The 15623-nt window shown below is 30.1% G+C and overlaps 1 protein-coding gene across 1 annotated transcript; it reads right to left on the bottom strand.

The window, feature by feature from the left end:
- Window positions 1–872: 872 nt before the first annotated feature.
- Window positions 873–7575, bottom strand: LOC107873202 (enoyl-CoA delta isomerase 2, peroxisomal). The gene is made up of 2 exons (XM_016719952.2): window positions 6757–7575; window positions 873–1243 (listed from the first exon to the last, which is right to left on the bottom strand). Exons 1-2 carry the CDS (start codon window positions 7470–7472, stop codon window positions 976–978), a joined length of 984 nt encoding a protein of 327 aa, XP_016575438.2. The 5' UTR covers window positions 7473–7575; the 3' UTR covers window positions 873–975.
- Between the last annotated feature and the right edge of the window lie 8048 nt (window positions 7576–15623).

The raw sequence follows: 15623 nt of genomic DNA, 5'->3' as shown, positions 1-15623 counted from the left end.
ATAAGGGTTTCACTTAAAAAAATTTCACAAGTAACTTTTATAGTAATTTTATTATATCACTTCTAAATATTTATTATAAGTCATTTAAGTATTAGATTATAAATAATATTTAACAACAAAGATAAAATAGATTAAAAAAAATATTATTAATTAAAAATGATTGGATGAAGTACTTTACAATAGTAATATTTGTGTCAAAAAATATGTATGAAAGTAGTGCACCTATTGAGATCTAAATGATTAGATTCAAATAAAAAATTAAATACATAGTTACGATCTAAGATCTGAGTGATCAAAATATTAATTCTTATTAGGTACAACTAATGAAGCATAAAATACGTAAACAAGGAAATTAAATTTCAATCTTTTTAACACCTTTTTCGTTTCGGTGATCGACATGCTTGCCGATCACTATTTGGTCCATAATTTTACTATATCACCCCTAATTAATTATTATATGTCATTTACATATTAAAAAATTAATAATAATTAATAAAAATAAATAAGTAGAATAGACATTTATGATATGTCTGCTTAACTGTTTTAACTGTAATTTACTGCATCACCTCTAATTAATTATTATAAATTATTTAAGTATTAAAAAATTAATAAATTTGATAAAAAAATAAAATAGACATAAAATGATAAATTAATCTTTATTTTTTAAATTAACTTGACATCTTATATGAGGCTCACCAAAATCATTTTTACAAGCATTTTTTATAGCAATTTTGTTATATCACTTCTAATTAGTTAATTATAAATCATTTAGACATGTCTGCTTAGCTATTTCAATCATGATATTTGTTTAACTCTCAAAATTATATCGGTGTCACTTAAATTAAAATAAAAGAAAAATATTATAAATTAGAATAATTAAAACTTAAATTATTTAAAACTATTGACTAATGACAATTTATTTCACTGCTTTAATAATAATTTTAAAAATTGAAGTTTAGCATATTGGGTCCATGCTCAGGATCTATTGCCACTAGGACGACTAGTTGGTACACCAAATGACATTATTAGCAAAGTCGCCAGCCAAAACCACGAAACTTCAAGTCTAGAAAGCGTTGTTTTACTAAACAAAGGCCTTTGTTCTTTCTTTCCAATCGTAAGAAAGAGGTAAGTTTGTCCACAATTGTAAACAATTCCAACTTTGAAGATAAGGGAAAAAGAATCTTCCATATATGACTCCCACACGAAGCCTTCAACAAGAAGTCTCAACCAAAACGCTTTTGCACTAAATCAAATAAATCAATCACATTAAACATCAATGTAACCAATTAATGTTACAAAATAAGGTCTAAAATGTCCTTTAATTATGTGAAATGATGCAAAAATGTCCTCATTCTACCTATTGGGCCTAAAATATCCTTCAAGTTTATCTATTGAGCCTAAAATATTCTTCACGTCTACCTATTAGGGTTATTTTGCGCTTTTATTTTTAAAAAAATTATATAATTTCACAAATTATCTTTATTAAACTACATAAAATTCCTGTCATTTTTCTCAATATTAACCAAATATATAATGCAAAATATTAATTTTTCGTCGTTCTAAATTGATCTGATAAACAAAAAGAAAAACAACATAAATAGCTATTTTTAAAAAATTATTACATATAATACATAACCGTATTAGTTGGTTGTCAGATATAACATATAAAATATTTACTTTTATAACATATTCTAATATATGAAAAAATAGTTATATATTAAATTTTCATATTTCTTATTTATTGCCTATTTTTATGGAAGCTTGTTCATTCATTTTTTTTTATACTATATCAAAATTTTATATTTTTCATTTTTATTACCTGCTTTCACGATGCCTCCATAAAAATATATGGTATATTTATACCATAAAAATTTATGGTATATTTATATATTATATCATATAAATATAAATTATATTTATATCATAAACATACATGATATATTTTAGATATAAAAAGTTTATACCATATAATACTGGAAATATATATTTATATTTAATAAATAATTTTCTAACAAGAAAAGTACTCCCGACATAATGAGATATACCATAAATATTTATCTCATAAATTATATTAAAAATATAATAATAATCTGACTTTGACATAAATTATATCTATTACAATAAAAATATATGGTATATCTATACTTCCAACATTATGATTTTTATTCCATAAATATTTATCCATAAAAAATTATGGTTAATCCATTAAAATTAAAAATACACGATAATAAAACAATTACTAGATAATTAACATACAAGAAAACAAAACAAAACATACATGAGCAAATAATGGAATACTTAGTTTATTTAAAAATAATTGAATTTTGAATATAAGAGATAGAAAGATTTGAAATCAGTGATTATCTTTTCCACTTTTAATTTGAAGATTGAAAATATATCTCTTAAATTAAAGTGAAATGATAATTAGTTATAGCATTAAATTAAGAATTATAATTATCTTTTCTGATTTTTTTAAATGACTATGTGTAAAAAAAAAAATTGTATTTTTAATATCGAAAAAATACTATTATTTATATAATTAAGTTTTAAGAATGATCTTTCCATGTAATTTGCTTAAATAAAAAGGCAAAAAAGACCAATAGATAAACGTGAAGGACATTTTAGGCCTAATAGATAGGTAAGAAGGGCCTTTTAGACCCAATAGGAAGACGAAAAGGACATTTTAGGTCCAATAGATAAATAAAATAGGACATTTTTGCATCATTTTACATAATTGAAAAACATTTTAGGTCTTTTTCCGAATTAGATATAACCATTTATTTTGCTCATTCATCTATTTTGATCGCTTCCGTAGTCATTCTGAAAAGTGTTTTGTTTTGACTATTTTTGAGAGAAGACATTGATGTTTATCTAATCAATTTGAAAAGTACTTTTTCAACAACTAAAATACAATTTTATCAAATTTTTAAAATTTTTAAAAAGCACTTCGAAGTAATTTTTTCAAAAAACTATTTTTTTTTAACTTATGAGAAATAGTTTATGTTGTTTTACAAAAATATTTAATTTCTTTTAAACAAAAATTCAAACACCTCATTTTTTTCTAAAGCAAGCAATTATGACCTTTCAAAAACTTTACCAAACAAACTAACGAGAAAAGAGTTTATTTTTATACTATGTTAATGTCATTATAAAAAATCTTAAGCTATATAAATCAATTCTTGCATAACAATATATACAAAAAAGTAATAGTAAACATAATAGTCCAGCATTTATAATAAATAAACATAGTGAACAAAAAAGAGGAAAAAGTAGGATGGTAATTGATTATAGAAATTTAAATGCAAAAACTATAACATATAATTATCCAATACCAAATAAGATATTAAAAATAAGACAAATACAAGGATATAATTATTTTAGCAAATTCGATTGTAAATCAGGATTTTACCACCTAAAGCTAGAAGAAGAATCTAAAGAATTAACCGCATTTACGGTACTACAAGGATTTTATGAATGGAACGTATAACCATTTGGATATAAAAATGCACCAGGTAGATATCAACATTTTATGAATAATTATTTTAAACAATTATCTAATTGCATAGTATACATAGATGATATATTATTATATACAAAAACCAAAGAAGAACATTTAAAATTATTAGAACAATTTACAGATATAATAGAAAGATCGGGAATAAGTCTAAGCAAAAAGAAAGCTGAAATTATGAAAAACCAGATAGAATTTTTAGGAATACAAATAGATAAAAGTGGAGTAAAAATGCAACAACATATAGTACAAAAAATAATAAATTGAAAAGAAGAATTAGATACAAAAAAGAAATTACAATCATTTTTAGGACTAGTAAACCAAGTAAGAGAATATATTCCAAAATTAGCAGAAACTTTAAAACCACTACAGAAAAAATTAAAAAAGGATATAGAATATAACTATGATGAAAAAGATAAAAAACAAGTTCAAAAAATAAAATTACTTTGTAGAGAATTACCAAAATTACAATTTCCAGATGAAAATAGAAAATTTATATATATAGTAGAAGTAGATGCTAGTGAATACAGTTACGGAGGAGTACTTAAATATCGATATGAAGCAGAAAAAATAGAACACCATTGTAGATACTACTCAGGTACGTTCAACGAGACAGAAATAAAATGAAAAATAAATAGGAAAGAATTATGTTCATTATATAAATGTTTATTAGCATTTGAGCCATATATTGTATATAACAAATTTATTATACGAACAGATAATACACAGGTACGCTGGTGGTTAACAAAGAAAATACAAAATTCAGTTACAACAAAAGAGATTCGGAGACTAGTTTTAAATATATTAAATTTCACATTTACAATTGAAGTGATCAGTACTAACAAAAATATTATTGCAGATTACATATCAAGACAAAGCTACACAGACTGAAATAATAGAAGAAAATACTCTAGAAAAAATACTTAACACCCTAACTACGCTTTCAATGAAAGTGGACAGTATGGGTAATGAGATAGAAAAGCTAAAGACTAATGAAGATAAACTGAAGTCTATAGCTACAAATCAGCTAACTCAGCAGTGTGCAGAGTTATGTCGATTGAAAGACATTAAAGTTCCAGAGCTAGAAGGAGACGTTGGGACACTCCATAAACAAAGTAATAATATTATTTATCATAATTTTTTTTAATTACATAGAATCTCAAAAATCTCATTTTCTAACACATATTTTAAACCTTGATATAAATCACGTGTAATACTTATTAAACTAGTAATATGGATACATATCACATGTAATAAATATTAAATTCGTAACTATGAAGATATATATTTGTGAAATATTTATTTCAGTACAGTGTTATGTGTTGAAATAAGAGATACATATTTATGATTCCTTTATTTCAATACATTGTTATGTGTTGATCAAGTAGATACATATCTGTACGTGACACTTTTATTTTAGTACGGTATTATGGATCATGAATTTTTTTTCTAATGAATTAGTCTTCTTTTCCGTCTTCACACTCATTTTTCAAATCTCCATTAACGTCACTATCCATTAACTCTCTCAACAATTATTAAAAAGCAATAACTCATCCACTCTTCATTGACTTTCCTGTGAATTTCATCTCCGGTGAACTCGAATCACCGAAAATATTACCTCTATCCTATCGCTGCTTTACTTTCATCGTCGCATCACCTCTCAACACACAAAATCGATGATCATAATCATCTTCCATTAAAAACAATTGAAAACAGTCATCAACTTCGAACGGCAACACCATTAATATGTTCATTTTATTTTCTCCATTAAATGATCAATCAGACATCACCTTCTCCTTTATATACTCTAAATTTTTCACCATCTCAAATTTATTTTGTCAATTTTCAAACATATTTATTTCTTTTCTTTTTTTCTATCTTCACGTCAATTCACACTTTTTGGAAAAGAAAAAAGATGAAAAATTGAAGTATTTAAGATTCAACATAGTGAGAACCGTCAAAAATATTGAAAAATTTTAAAATATTATATCGCATAATTTAAGGTAACAAAGGTCGAGTACTTCACAACTGTGATAGGCGATTGATATGTATCAAGCACAAATTCATAGATCTGAAATTTTATGTATTTTTTTAATAGATTTAAAATTTTATGTGATAAGAATCCTCAAATTTGAGATTTTGCGGAGCTTACCCCTAATAGAACCATAAAGCTTAATGGATCATAAAATTTTAAATTTAAACTTGAAATAATATATTAAAAAAAATTACATCATGGTAAATATTATTGTGCTGAATATTTTTTTAAATTATACAAATATAATAACGAGTTGATTTAATTTGTAATATCAGATTAATTTGGTTTAATTTAAATTTTTTTAGTCAAAATCAAACTAAATCAATTATAATTACTTTTTTTTCCCAACTCCAAATTAGTCGAATCAAATTCTTTTCGATTTAACTAGATTTATGATTTGATGTGGTTTGCGGTTCGATTTTATTCACCCTAAGAAGGGATGTAGTAATAATTTTGTATAATCTTAATGAGTAATAATTCAATTTTTAAAAATCAAAATCGAATCGATAACACGATAATTTTTTATAAAATTATTGATCAATTCAATAACAATAAATCAATAATATTTTTTTCGATTCATGTTAATCGGTTCTCTTTTTTTTTTTTTTTTCAATTTTTACACGCACCGAATTTTGGATGAAAATTTTTGTAAATGAGATGCAAATTTAGAGCATTTGAATAGTAATTTTCAATGGATGTGTAGAAACAAATTTGTGATTATCACCCATAAGAAGATTAAAAAATTTGAATAAGCCTTTTAATGAATTTATATTTATTAGATTAAAACTTTTTAAACAAAGTATAGAGTAAAAAATTGTCGCTCATTAGAAGATTTGAGTTTTTCCGACTATGTAAAACATAAAATATGTGACTTTCGTAGAAAAAAGACAACAATTATGAGATCATTTATGCAATTTATCTACACATACAGTTAGTGATGCACTATGGCGTTTGGTTGAAAATATAACTTATTTCAGATTAATTGTTTTGAGATTATCTATGGAATTAGTTAGCAACCTTCAATATATAGAAGAGTAGTGCTTAGTTAAATCAGATGTCTATAGGAAGATGATTATTTTTTAGACCGTCCAAGACCAAAAAGTGTCAAATTATAGCAATTATTGTCAATATAATATTTGTTAAAATGATGATACATGCAAAACAAACTTCTGACTGGGAAAAGATATGGAAAATAATCCTGATCACTCACAGGCGTGAAGGCATGACAGCAACGTCTTTCAACCCTAAAAGCGCACATAATTCCGGAACCAACGATTTCCTAATCTCTGCATACGCTTTGCCATCCCACCGCTTCTTCCCTAACGCCTCCGCTATTGTCAACGCCGCATCCACCGTCTCCTCCGTCGTAGGATGCGCTGAATCCACCAATCCCATCATCACCGCTTCCTCCGCCCTAATCTTCGCCGCTTTCAACACCAAGTTCCTCCGTCCACCTCCCGATCCCACCTTACTCCTTATCATCGCCGTAAAATAATCCGGCAAAGTCATTCCTATATCCAACTCACTCATATACATCACACTTTTATCCGATCTCATCGTGACGTAATCATGACTCATAGCTAACAATAATCCCGCCGCCGCAGCGTGCCCGGTGACAGCAGCGATCGTTGGAATTGGTAAGCACATGAAATCGGCAACCAATGGCTTAAACAAATCTACCATGTTCAGTAGCCGATCTCTGGCAGCTTGTGGTGAGCCGCCTGCTTGAGCATATTTGAGATCAAAGCCGTTAGAGAAGAATCTTCCTTCGGCTTTGGTGATCAGAACGGAACCTTTAACGGCCTGGGATTTCACTTGCGATAGTGATGATCGGAGGTTGGCAATCAGAGTAGGGTTCAACCGATGCTCCCCATCGCCTGTAAGCGTAAGATAAAAGATATTGCCGGTCTTTTCTAACGTGCACATAGTGGTGAGCAGGAGGAAAATATTGTCTTTGCTTTGAAAAGTGTGTTGCGGAAGGATAAAGATGACGGATATATTATGAATATGAAGGGAACGAGTAGGATATATAAAGAATAAAATACATTTAGTAACACTAAACACTCTTGTATTATTGCTTAATTACGAATAGACCTCATGTAATCTAAAATTAAACATTTAGATTTCTTAAGAAAACTCTACACTTTTTTTCTTTTTGGTATTAACCTTATTCTTTTAAATTAGAGTTGTAGCCCATTCGGGCTTAGTCCACACGAGCTTTGAGATTGACGGGTTAGATCGGGCTGATCCATCAAAATGATGGGTCAAAAAACACCAAGCCCATACCATTACTCTATGTGTTACGGGCCTCACGGTTCATCTTACTTTTTAAACAATAATATTTTATAATTTAATTTTACAATGTTAATAAACATAAATATTACCAGATAATATTACATAATGTTAATACTTATTAATCAAGTCTCCAACACCTCCAAAAATACTCCTAATAGCGAAATTAAATAATTTTTGACATGATATCCTTCTAAACAAATAAAAATACTAATAAGTAATCTAAATAGTTGCATGTATTTGATTTACGAGCCATAAAATTGAGATAATCTGTATAAAATTGAGCCTAGTAGAAATAATCTGTTTATAAAATTGAGAGAAAAAATAACTTGAAATTGCAACCATCAATACAATAAATGGTGAAACCAAAAGACGATGAACGCAAATTAAAATAAAACTCTGAAGATGGAGAGTCCAAGCACATAAAGGAACAAAGAAATCTTGATGATGAGAGTGAAGAAAGTTCTAGTGATAGGAAGAAAAAGTAGGTGAGAGTCGGCAATAATCGGTTCAATTCCACAGATGATGTTGAGGGTAGTAGATATTTTATTGATATTAATATTTGCTCATGCATATTGAGGTTAATAACGGTTATGCACTATATGTCACGGTACATTTATATTTATTGGTATGTGGTAGTTCCCAGGTAATTGATCAATTATGACTACTTGGATAGGAAATGTTGTTCATGTTGTGAATCAATGCACCAACACGAAAGCTATACAAATTTCATGTTCATACAAGATGGTACATTCATGGAGTCTAATAAAATTTGAAAAATGTCTACCTTTGCATCAGTTGCAATAATACTCGAACATGAATATGCATCAGTTTTAGTGGCAAAACTGAACTATATATCACTAGAAGTGATTTCTGAATTGGATACAATTAAAGGCTTGTTTGCGTGATAAAAGAATCAAATTGTGACCCGTGAATACAAATTCTCTAACGACTAAAATCATATGAGAAACATTCAAAGATGTCAAAAAAATAATAAAATTTTAAAAGACAGTCCTCCACGAAAGAGACATTTGTTCGAGTAAGAAAATCTAGCTAGTATTTTCGACAGTTTTATTAGCTTTCTAAGAGTTTGTTTTCTTTTACCAGGTAAAATCATCAAAGATTCTTCCTTAGCCAGCTTAAAACAGAATTCTAAGTCATCTTTGATGTCTTCGATAAGGTTCAAATGAAGCTTGACCTACAGGGGGAAAAGACCTCCATTAGACTATTGATTACATGTTCTAATCACAAGCTAATGGCTAAATAAGCTTCCATTTTTCTCTTTCCATCACAAACATAGATTCTTCAGGTTTACTTGGACAAGTGATGCAAAGAATATCCTTGATTCTGTCATAACAGATATCTATATCTTCTCTTAACTGAAGAAGGATCTCTAAAGGAAATGTCTCTGGATGAAACATTATCTGGGTCCTTCCCCCGAATGGCATCCAGAACAATCACACAATCCACAGAATTTCTACAAAAAGGGCCTAATTTATCCTGACAAAAAGTTAGATTTCAGTGTATTGAACTCAAAGTTATTATTAGGAAAGGAATTGCACTTCCAAAGAAATATGAGCACCAAGATTTCAGCTATGCTCATAATACCCGAGCGACCAACAGCTTAAAAAATGGGTCGCAGTGCCGTCACGCCACGGCGAGAAGCTGGATAAGTAATAGAGCCAGAAGTTTCTGAACCGATTGCAGATGGAACCAAACCTGCAATACTAGTTTCTCTCAAAACAATGTGTTCTGACCACAAGTAATGTCTGGAACACCAAAGAGACATCACCGTAGAAATTTTAATTTGATTTTACTGATGTGTCGTTTTTCTATGCCTTCAAAACATCAAAGGATTTTTTCTTTTTTGTATTGACCACCAACTACAACAACAACAACATCATACCCAGAGTATTCCCACCTAGTGGGGTCTGGGGAGGGTAGAGTGTACACAGACCATACCACTACCTCAGGAGAAGTAGAGAGGTTATTTTCGATAGACCCTCGGCTTAGGACCGATACCCATATACCAACCCAAATATAAGTGTATATAACTAGTATGGTACACAAGACAAACTAACAAAATACCAAACACAAAATATAAGTACATATATAAACTAGTACGGTAAGTAAAATAAACTAACACCGCTAGCCACGAACAAAAAACTTCAGCCCCCGAGAAGTGCACCTCTACTATTACCGATGCCCTCCCACCCCTAACCCTCTACCCTAATCCGCTTCCTCCACACCTTCCTATCAAGGGTCATGTCCTCTGTTAGCTGTAACTGTTCCATATCATACCTAATCACCTCCCTCCAATATTTCTTTGGTCTACCTCTACCCCACCTAAAACCATCCATAGCCAATGTCTCACACTTCCGCACAAGAGCATCTAAGCCCCTCATCACGTGCCCGAACCAACATAACCTCACTTCTCGTATTTTGTCTTCCATCGAGGCAACCCTCACCTTCTCTCGAATAATCTCATTCCTTACCCTATCTTTCTTGGTATGCCCACACATCCATCGCAACATTCTCATCTCTGCTACCTTCAACTTTTGGATGTGGGAGTTCTTAACTGGCTAATACTCCGCTCCATACACCATAGCCGGCCGGACTACCACTCCATAAAACTTACCTTTAAGCTTCGGAGGCACCTTCTTATCACATAGAACTCCCAAAGCGAGCCTCTATTTCAACCATCCTGCCTTAATACGATGTGTGACGTCCTCGTCAATCTCACCATTTCCCTGAATCATAGACCCCAGATACTTGAAACTCTCCCTCTTTTGAATGGCCTAGAATCCAGCTTCACAACCACTCCAGCCTCCTGCGACATATCACTGAACATACATTCCAAGTACTCCGTCTTGGTTCTACTTAACCGAATGAATGAATGAATAGTTTTTTAAACCATCCTCTTCAACTTTGAGATATTCAAGTTATTCCATCATAACAAATTAACAATAACTGCTTGTTGAGTATGACATTATCCATTTTTAATTAAATGAATTTAAAACATGTTCCAAAGTTGTAAGCCACCAAAAAGTGATACAGGTGGGGTGGTTATTTCTTTCTATATCTTCTCTATACATGTAATACCTATTGCACAAGTTGAAACTTCTTTTTGTAGATTATCATATGTTAAACAATATTGATGGGCTACTAATCACGTGAAATAATCCACCTAATAAGGGACCTCTGTGTCTCTAATTCTTATCCAATATCCAATATTTTAACTCTCTAAAGGTATTTTGTTGGAATAAGATCACATAGAAAAAGCACCTTCCCTGCTAGAAATCAACTATATTGTTCTCTCTTTCACATGGGTTACTACATAAGAACCTAATTGGTCTCAGACATCTACAATAATAATCAATGGATATTTAGATTTAATGCTAGGCTACTACTCTCAACAAAAGGCCTACTATTTATGTAGAATATGGTAATATAATTATGTTTGAGATTTGGTTATGATATTTTAGTTATCAAAGGATGTGCAATAGCAACTTGTGCATTTTAATAAACTACCTCACGCATTCCCTTGTTACCCACTTTAATGAATTTCCAAAGTACTCATACTATAAACTTATGGTTCCAAATCACTACATAAAATTCAACTGACATATTCAAATTGTGATCGCACAAGTAAAACAGAGTTCAACAATCTTGATCAAAGACAAGTACCCATCTCTTAGCATTCTCAATTTCATTTTCCTTAAACACAAATTCCTACCAGCATGGGTTCCATGATGTCCCCCTTTTGTATCTTTCTTGTAGGCATAGGACACTGTAATTTGATAGTTGAAAAGATATTGACCATTCATTACCTGCAGAAATGCTAAGTTAGAAGTCAATCCAGATTCATCAGCTAGAAAGCATCTGATATGGACAGAGGATTTGAAATCTAAAAAGCAACAGTGGATTAAAAATTCAGAGAGTTTTTCAAACATGTAAACTCAAGTAAACCACATCTTTACTAATTGCAGGGTCTTCGTATTTAAGAGGATTTCAAGAAGGTAAATTATATTACAATTTAGGCACCTCAATAGACTGTTCTAAATTAATATATTGACCACTTAAATGTGTCTGAGATGAGATATGTAATGCTTGGAAGATGTGTCCTGCATACTCCCTATTTATTTGTGAAATTTTATTGATATTAGATTATCACAGCAACCAGAGGGTAATGCCAATCCTTTAAAGAGCAAGGAATCTAGGAAATTCGTCAACTGATCACATATATAAACAACCGCTTGATCTATCTTTCAGAAATTAAATGAAAGCTTCAATAATGTGATTGTATTATGACTTAACTAGATAAAATGATAGTACAAATCAAACCAAAAAATCCACCATTATTTACACATTACAACCTTCATTGCATACAAATAGCTTATCCTCTCAATTCTGATCAGAAATGCGTCCTACTTTAAAAATCAGACATTAAAAGAAGTATATGCTCTAAGTCAAACAATAGATAATACTTAGATTTGAACTTTTTTGGACTTGTAAGTGGCAAAGTATCATGTATCTGTACAATTTATGGTTGGTAAACAAAAAGGTAAAAGGACAACTACCTCAATTGTTGTATCAGAGGCATCAAATGAATAGTAGCTAATGAAACCAAAACTCTGTGAATTCTGTCTCGGGGTATCTCATTATCTGGAATTAACAATTATATATCATAATGTAACAAAGACCACCTATAAATGGCAAGTAAGCAATCTGGTCCTCGTAATGCACACATTGTTACTTTTAAAAAATCAATATATGCATAGTTTGCCATTCAAGCTGGTCTAACATTTTAACATGAGTCACTGGCTACGTAACACACATTCACTCTTCCATACACATTTCGAGCATCCATAGAGTCATTTAATCTTGTAAAAAAATCCACCAAATGCAGAGTTGCTTTGCCTACTGGCAAAGACGGAGTAGTACATATCTGGTTAGATCTGTCATTATGGGGAAGAAGAAACAACCAATATTGATCAATTTGAATGTGTATCGTGATAGTGTGTTTCTCTACAATATCTCTAGACAAAGAAAGTACTTGAGTAGTCTATTATGTTGAGTAGTCTATTATGCCTTTCTCTTCTTAAGGCATTTTCTTTGTAAATGTTTCTTTTTTGTGTTAACTACTGTTTGATTTTAAATTTCATATCTGATTTTTGTAGCTTGATTAGAAAACTTAAATATATTTGTAATACATTTTTCAAAGAGATGATAAAAAAAAAATTTTCTTGGGTGATCGTTGATGATCGTTTGGGAAGGGCAGAGGAGAGAAAGATGATCCTTTTGATAGTAACATAGGATGTATCCAACCACGGAGATAGATGTATCTTGCATCAACTTAAATTGACACGGAGTGTACTGTATATGTAAAAATATAGTACAAACTCATAATAACAAATGCAATGGACTAATCTTGCTACACAAATTACAAAAGGAATTGTATTATTTTTTTCACCTTTTAGGTAGACAAAAATTCAATTAAACAACCAGTTGAGCTACTAAAATTTCCCCGTCTAACTAATCTTGCTATACAAATTACAAAAGGGAGGAGTTACATGTTGGGTCTGTAGTGAAAAATTGGAATAAGAGAGTAGCGATCAGCTTTTGTTATAGCAGAGGAGAATGTATTGATTTTTGCGACAAAAATTGAAGTGTGTAAAAGAACGGACTATTAGCCGGAATGCGAATATCAAAATGCCTTGAAAAATGATAAAATTTTAGCCATACCCTTGATCATCCAAATGCTCACGCAACTGTCCTAAACAAACACAAACCATAGAAGAACCGAAAAAAAAACACCCAAAAAATATAAAAAATCATCAAAACATGGAGGAAAATGTTAAAAAAATTGTTCAATGAACTATCGTTTCTCACCAAAGAAGGAAAAAATTTAACAATCCATTAAATAGACAATAAACAAAAGCCAACAGGTTTGAAAACAATGTAGAAACTCAAGAGTATACCAGTAAGTTCCACTGCAAAACAGAGTACAAGCAAAGGACCAACAGGTTAACCAATAAGCCAATACTCAAAGCACACTATGTAGATGCCAGTACTTTCCCCAAATTAACTTCAGATGCTTTATTAATTGCTACACATCATTAACAGCTAGCAAGCTCTGTCTGCTTGAAATCATTTAAACCTGTTTATCACAAAGATATAGGTCTTCGCACCAATTCAACTACCTTCGATATAAATTATATCTATTAAATTAATCACCAACTCTATTTAAATACAAGTACCAGGGATTCCTAAATTTTTATTTTTTATTTTGAAAGAAGGATTCAAGAAAATTAACCTTCCATATATGTGACCTTTCTTAATCTTCCTACTTTCTTTCTTTCCTAAAATTTGATTAAGCTTGACATGACAAGTAAAAGTACTAAGATTCTATCATGATATATTAAAAAGACAATGAAAACGACATACCGTATGTAATCCAACAAGCAGGATCTTGTGAAGCTAATATGTACACAAACCTTACGCATGTCTTTATGGGGCAGAGGCTATTTCCTCCAGACCCCTGCCTCAAAAGCGAAGGAAAAAAAATAAAAGAAAAAAAAGGAAGATGCAAAGAATTCAAAGCATGGATGCAAGGTGAATTAATCTAATGTTACTGAACCATAATTTTGACTTAGCTTAATATGTCTTAAATCAAGAAAAAATTTCAAATTTTACTGAAGTTAATGGCATATCACAGTCTTGCATACCTCATATTAAAGTTGCACATGATTTATAAATCATCGAGTCCAACATAAGTAAATTCTCAAATTAAAAATATGATTTAGATGAACAGACGATAAGTCACCGAAATGCCGTTCCATCAGAATATCACTTGAGCGAATTATAACCTTGCATAAAATTTAGTTCAAGAACTCAAATATCAATAACAAATTACCAGAATATACCAGCACAAATCGGTTCAAAAGATGAAAATGAAAGAAATTCTTCGGTGGCTTTTCTATATAGTAGAAATATTTAATATTTAAATTTTGTAAATAATGAAAATTCTACAAACAGGATTTGATTTGACGGTGACGTGTGGGCAATTATTGATTAATTGCCAAAAGTAGCTTTCTTGTGAAGCTGACAAACACTATGATAACTTCTTCGGCCAACACCCCTCTGCCATTGTGAATTTTTTGTCAAAAAGTATACTAAAAGATTAGAAATTATTACTCTCCAAAACATCGCTATTCTGATATTTTAAATTGTAATCATATTTTTGAGAAAAGAATCATAATTACTTCTTTTCTTTTTATTATTTATATTATGAATATTTGTATGTCTCTGATATCTTAACAGTGATTTAAACTTGTCTTCTTCAATTAACCCTATCCATTTTAATCATACAGTATGCCAATTCACTATATCAAACTCTTCATGTTTTTCTACGATCCAAAATAATCAGTACCTTCACAGTTCACTGTATGTACTATAATTATCAAAATAAAGATAGATTTCATAAATAATTATAGTTTGGAGTATATTTATCATTACTAATTATAGTTTGGAGTATATTTATCATTAATAATTATAGTTTGTTTAATTTATCATTCAAAAAAAGGCTTAAAATGTCCTTAAACTATGTAAAATGGTGCAAAAATACTCTCCGTCTACTTATTAGACCTAAAATGTTGTCTACATATTGGGCCTGAAATGTCATTTCCGTCTGGGCTATTTTGCCCTTTTATTAAAGAAAATATATAATACCACAACTTATCTTTATTAAACTACATAAAATCCCTATCATTTTTATTAATATTG

The sequence above is a fragment of the Capsicum annuum genome, chromosome 6 (genome assembly GCF_002878395.1).
Source record: "Capsicum annuum cultivar UCD-10X-F1 chromosome 6, UCD10Xv1.1, whole genome shotgun sequence".
Classification (NCBI taxonomy): Eukaryota; Viridiplantae; Streptophyta; class Magnoliopsida; order Solanales; family Solanaceae; genus Capsicum; species Capsicum annuum.
This window is presented reverse-complemented; position numbering and strand designations above follow the sequence as displayed.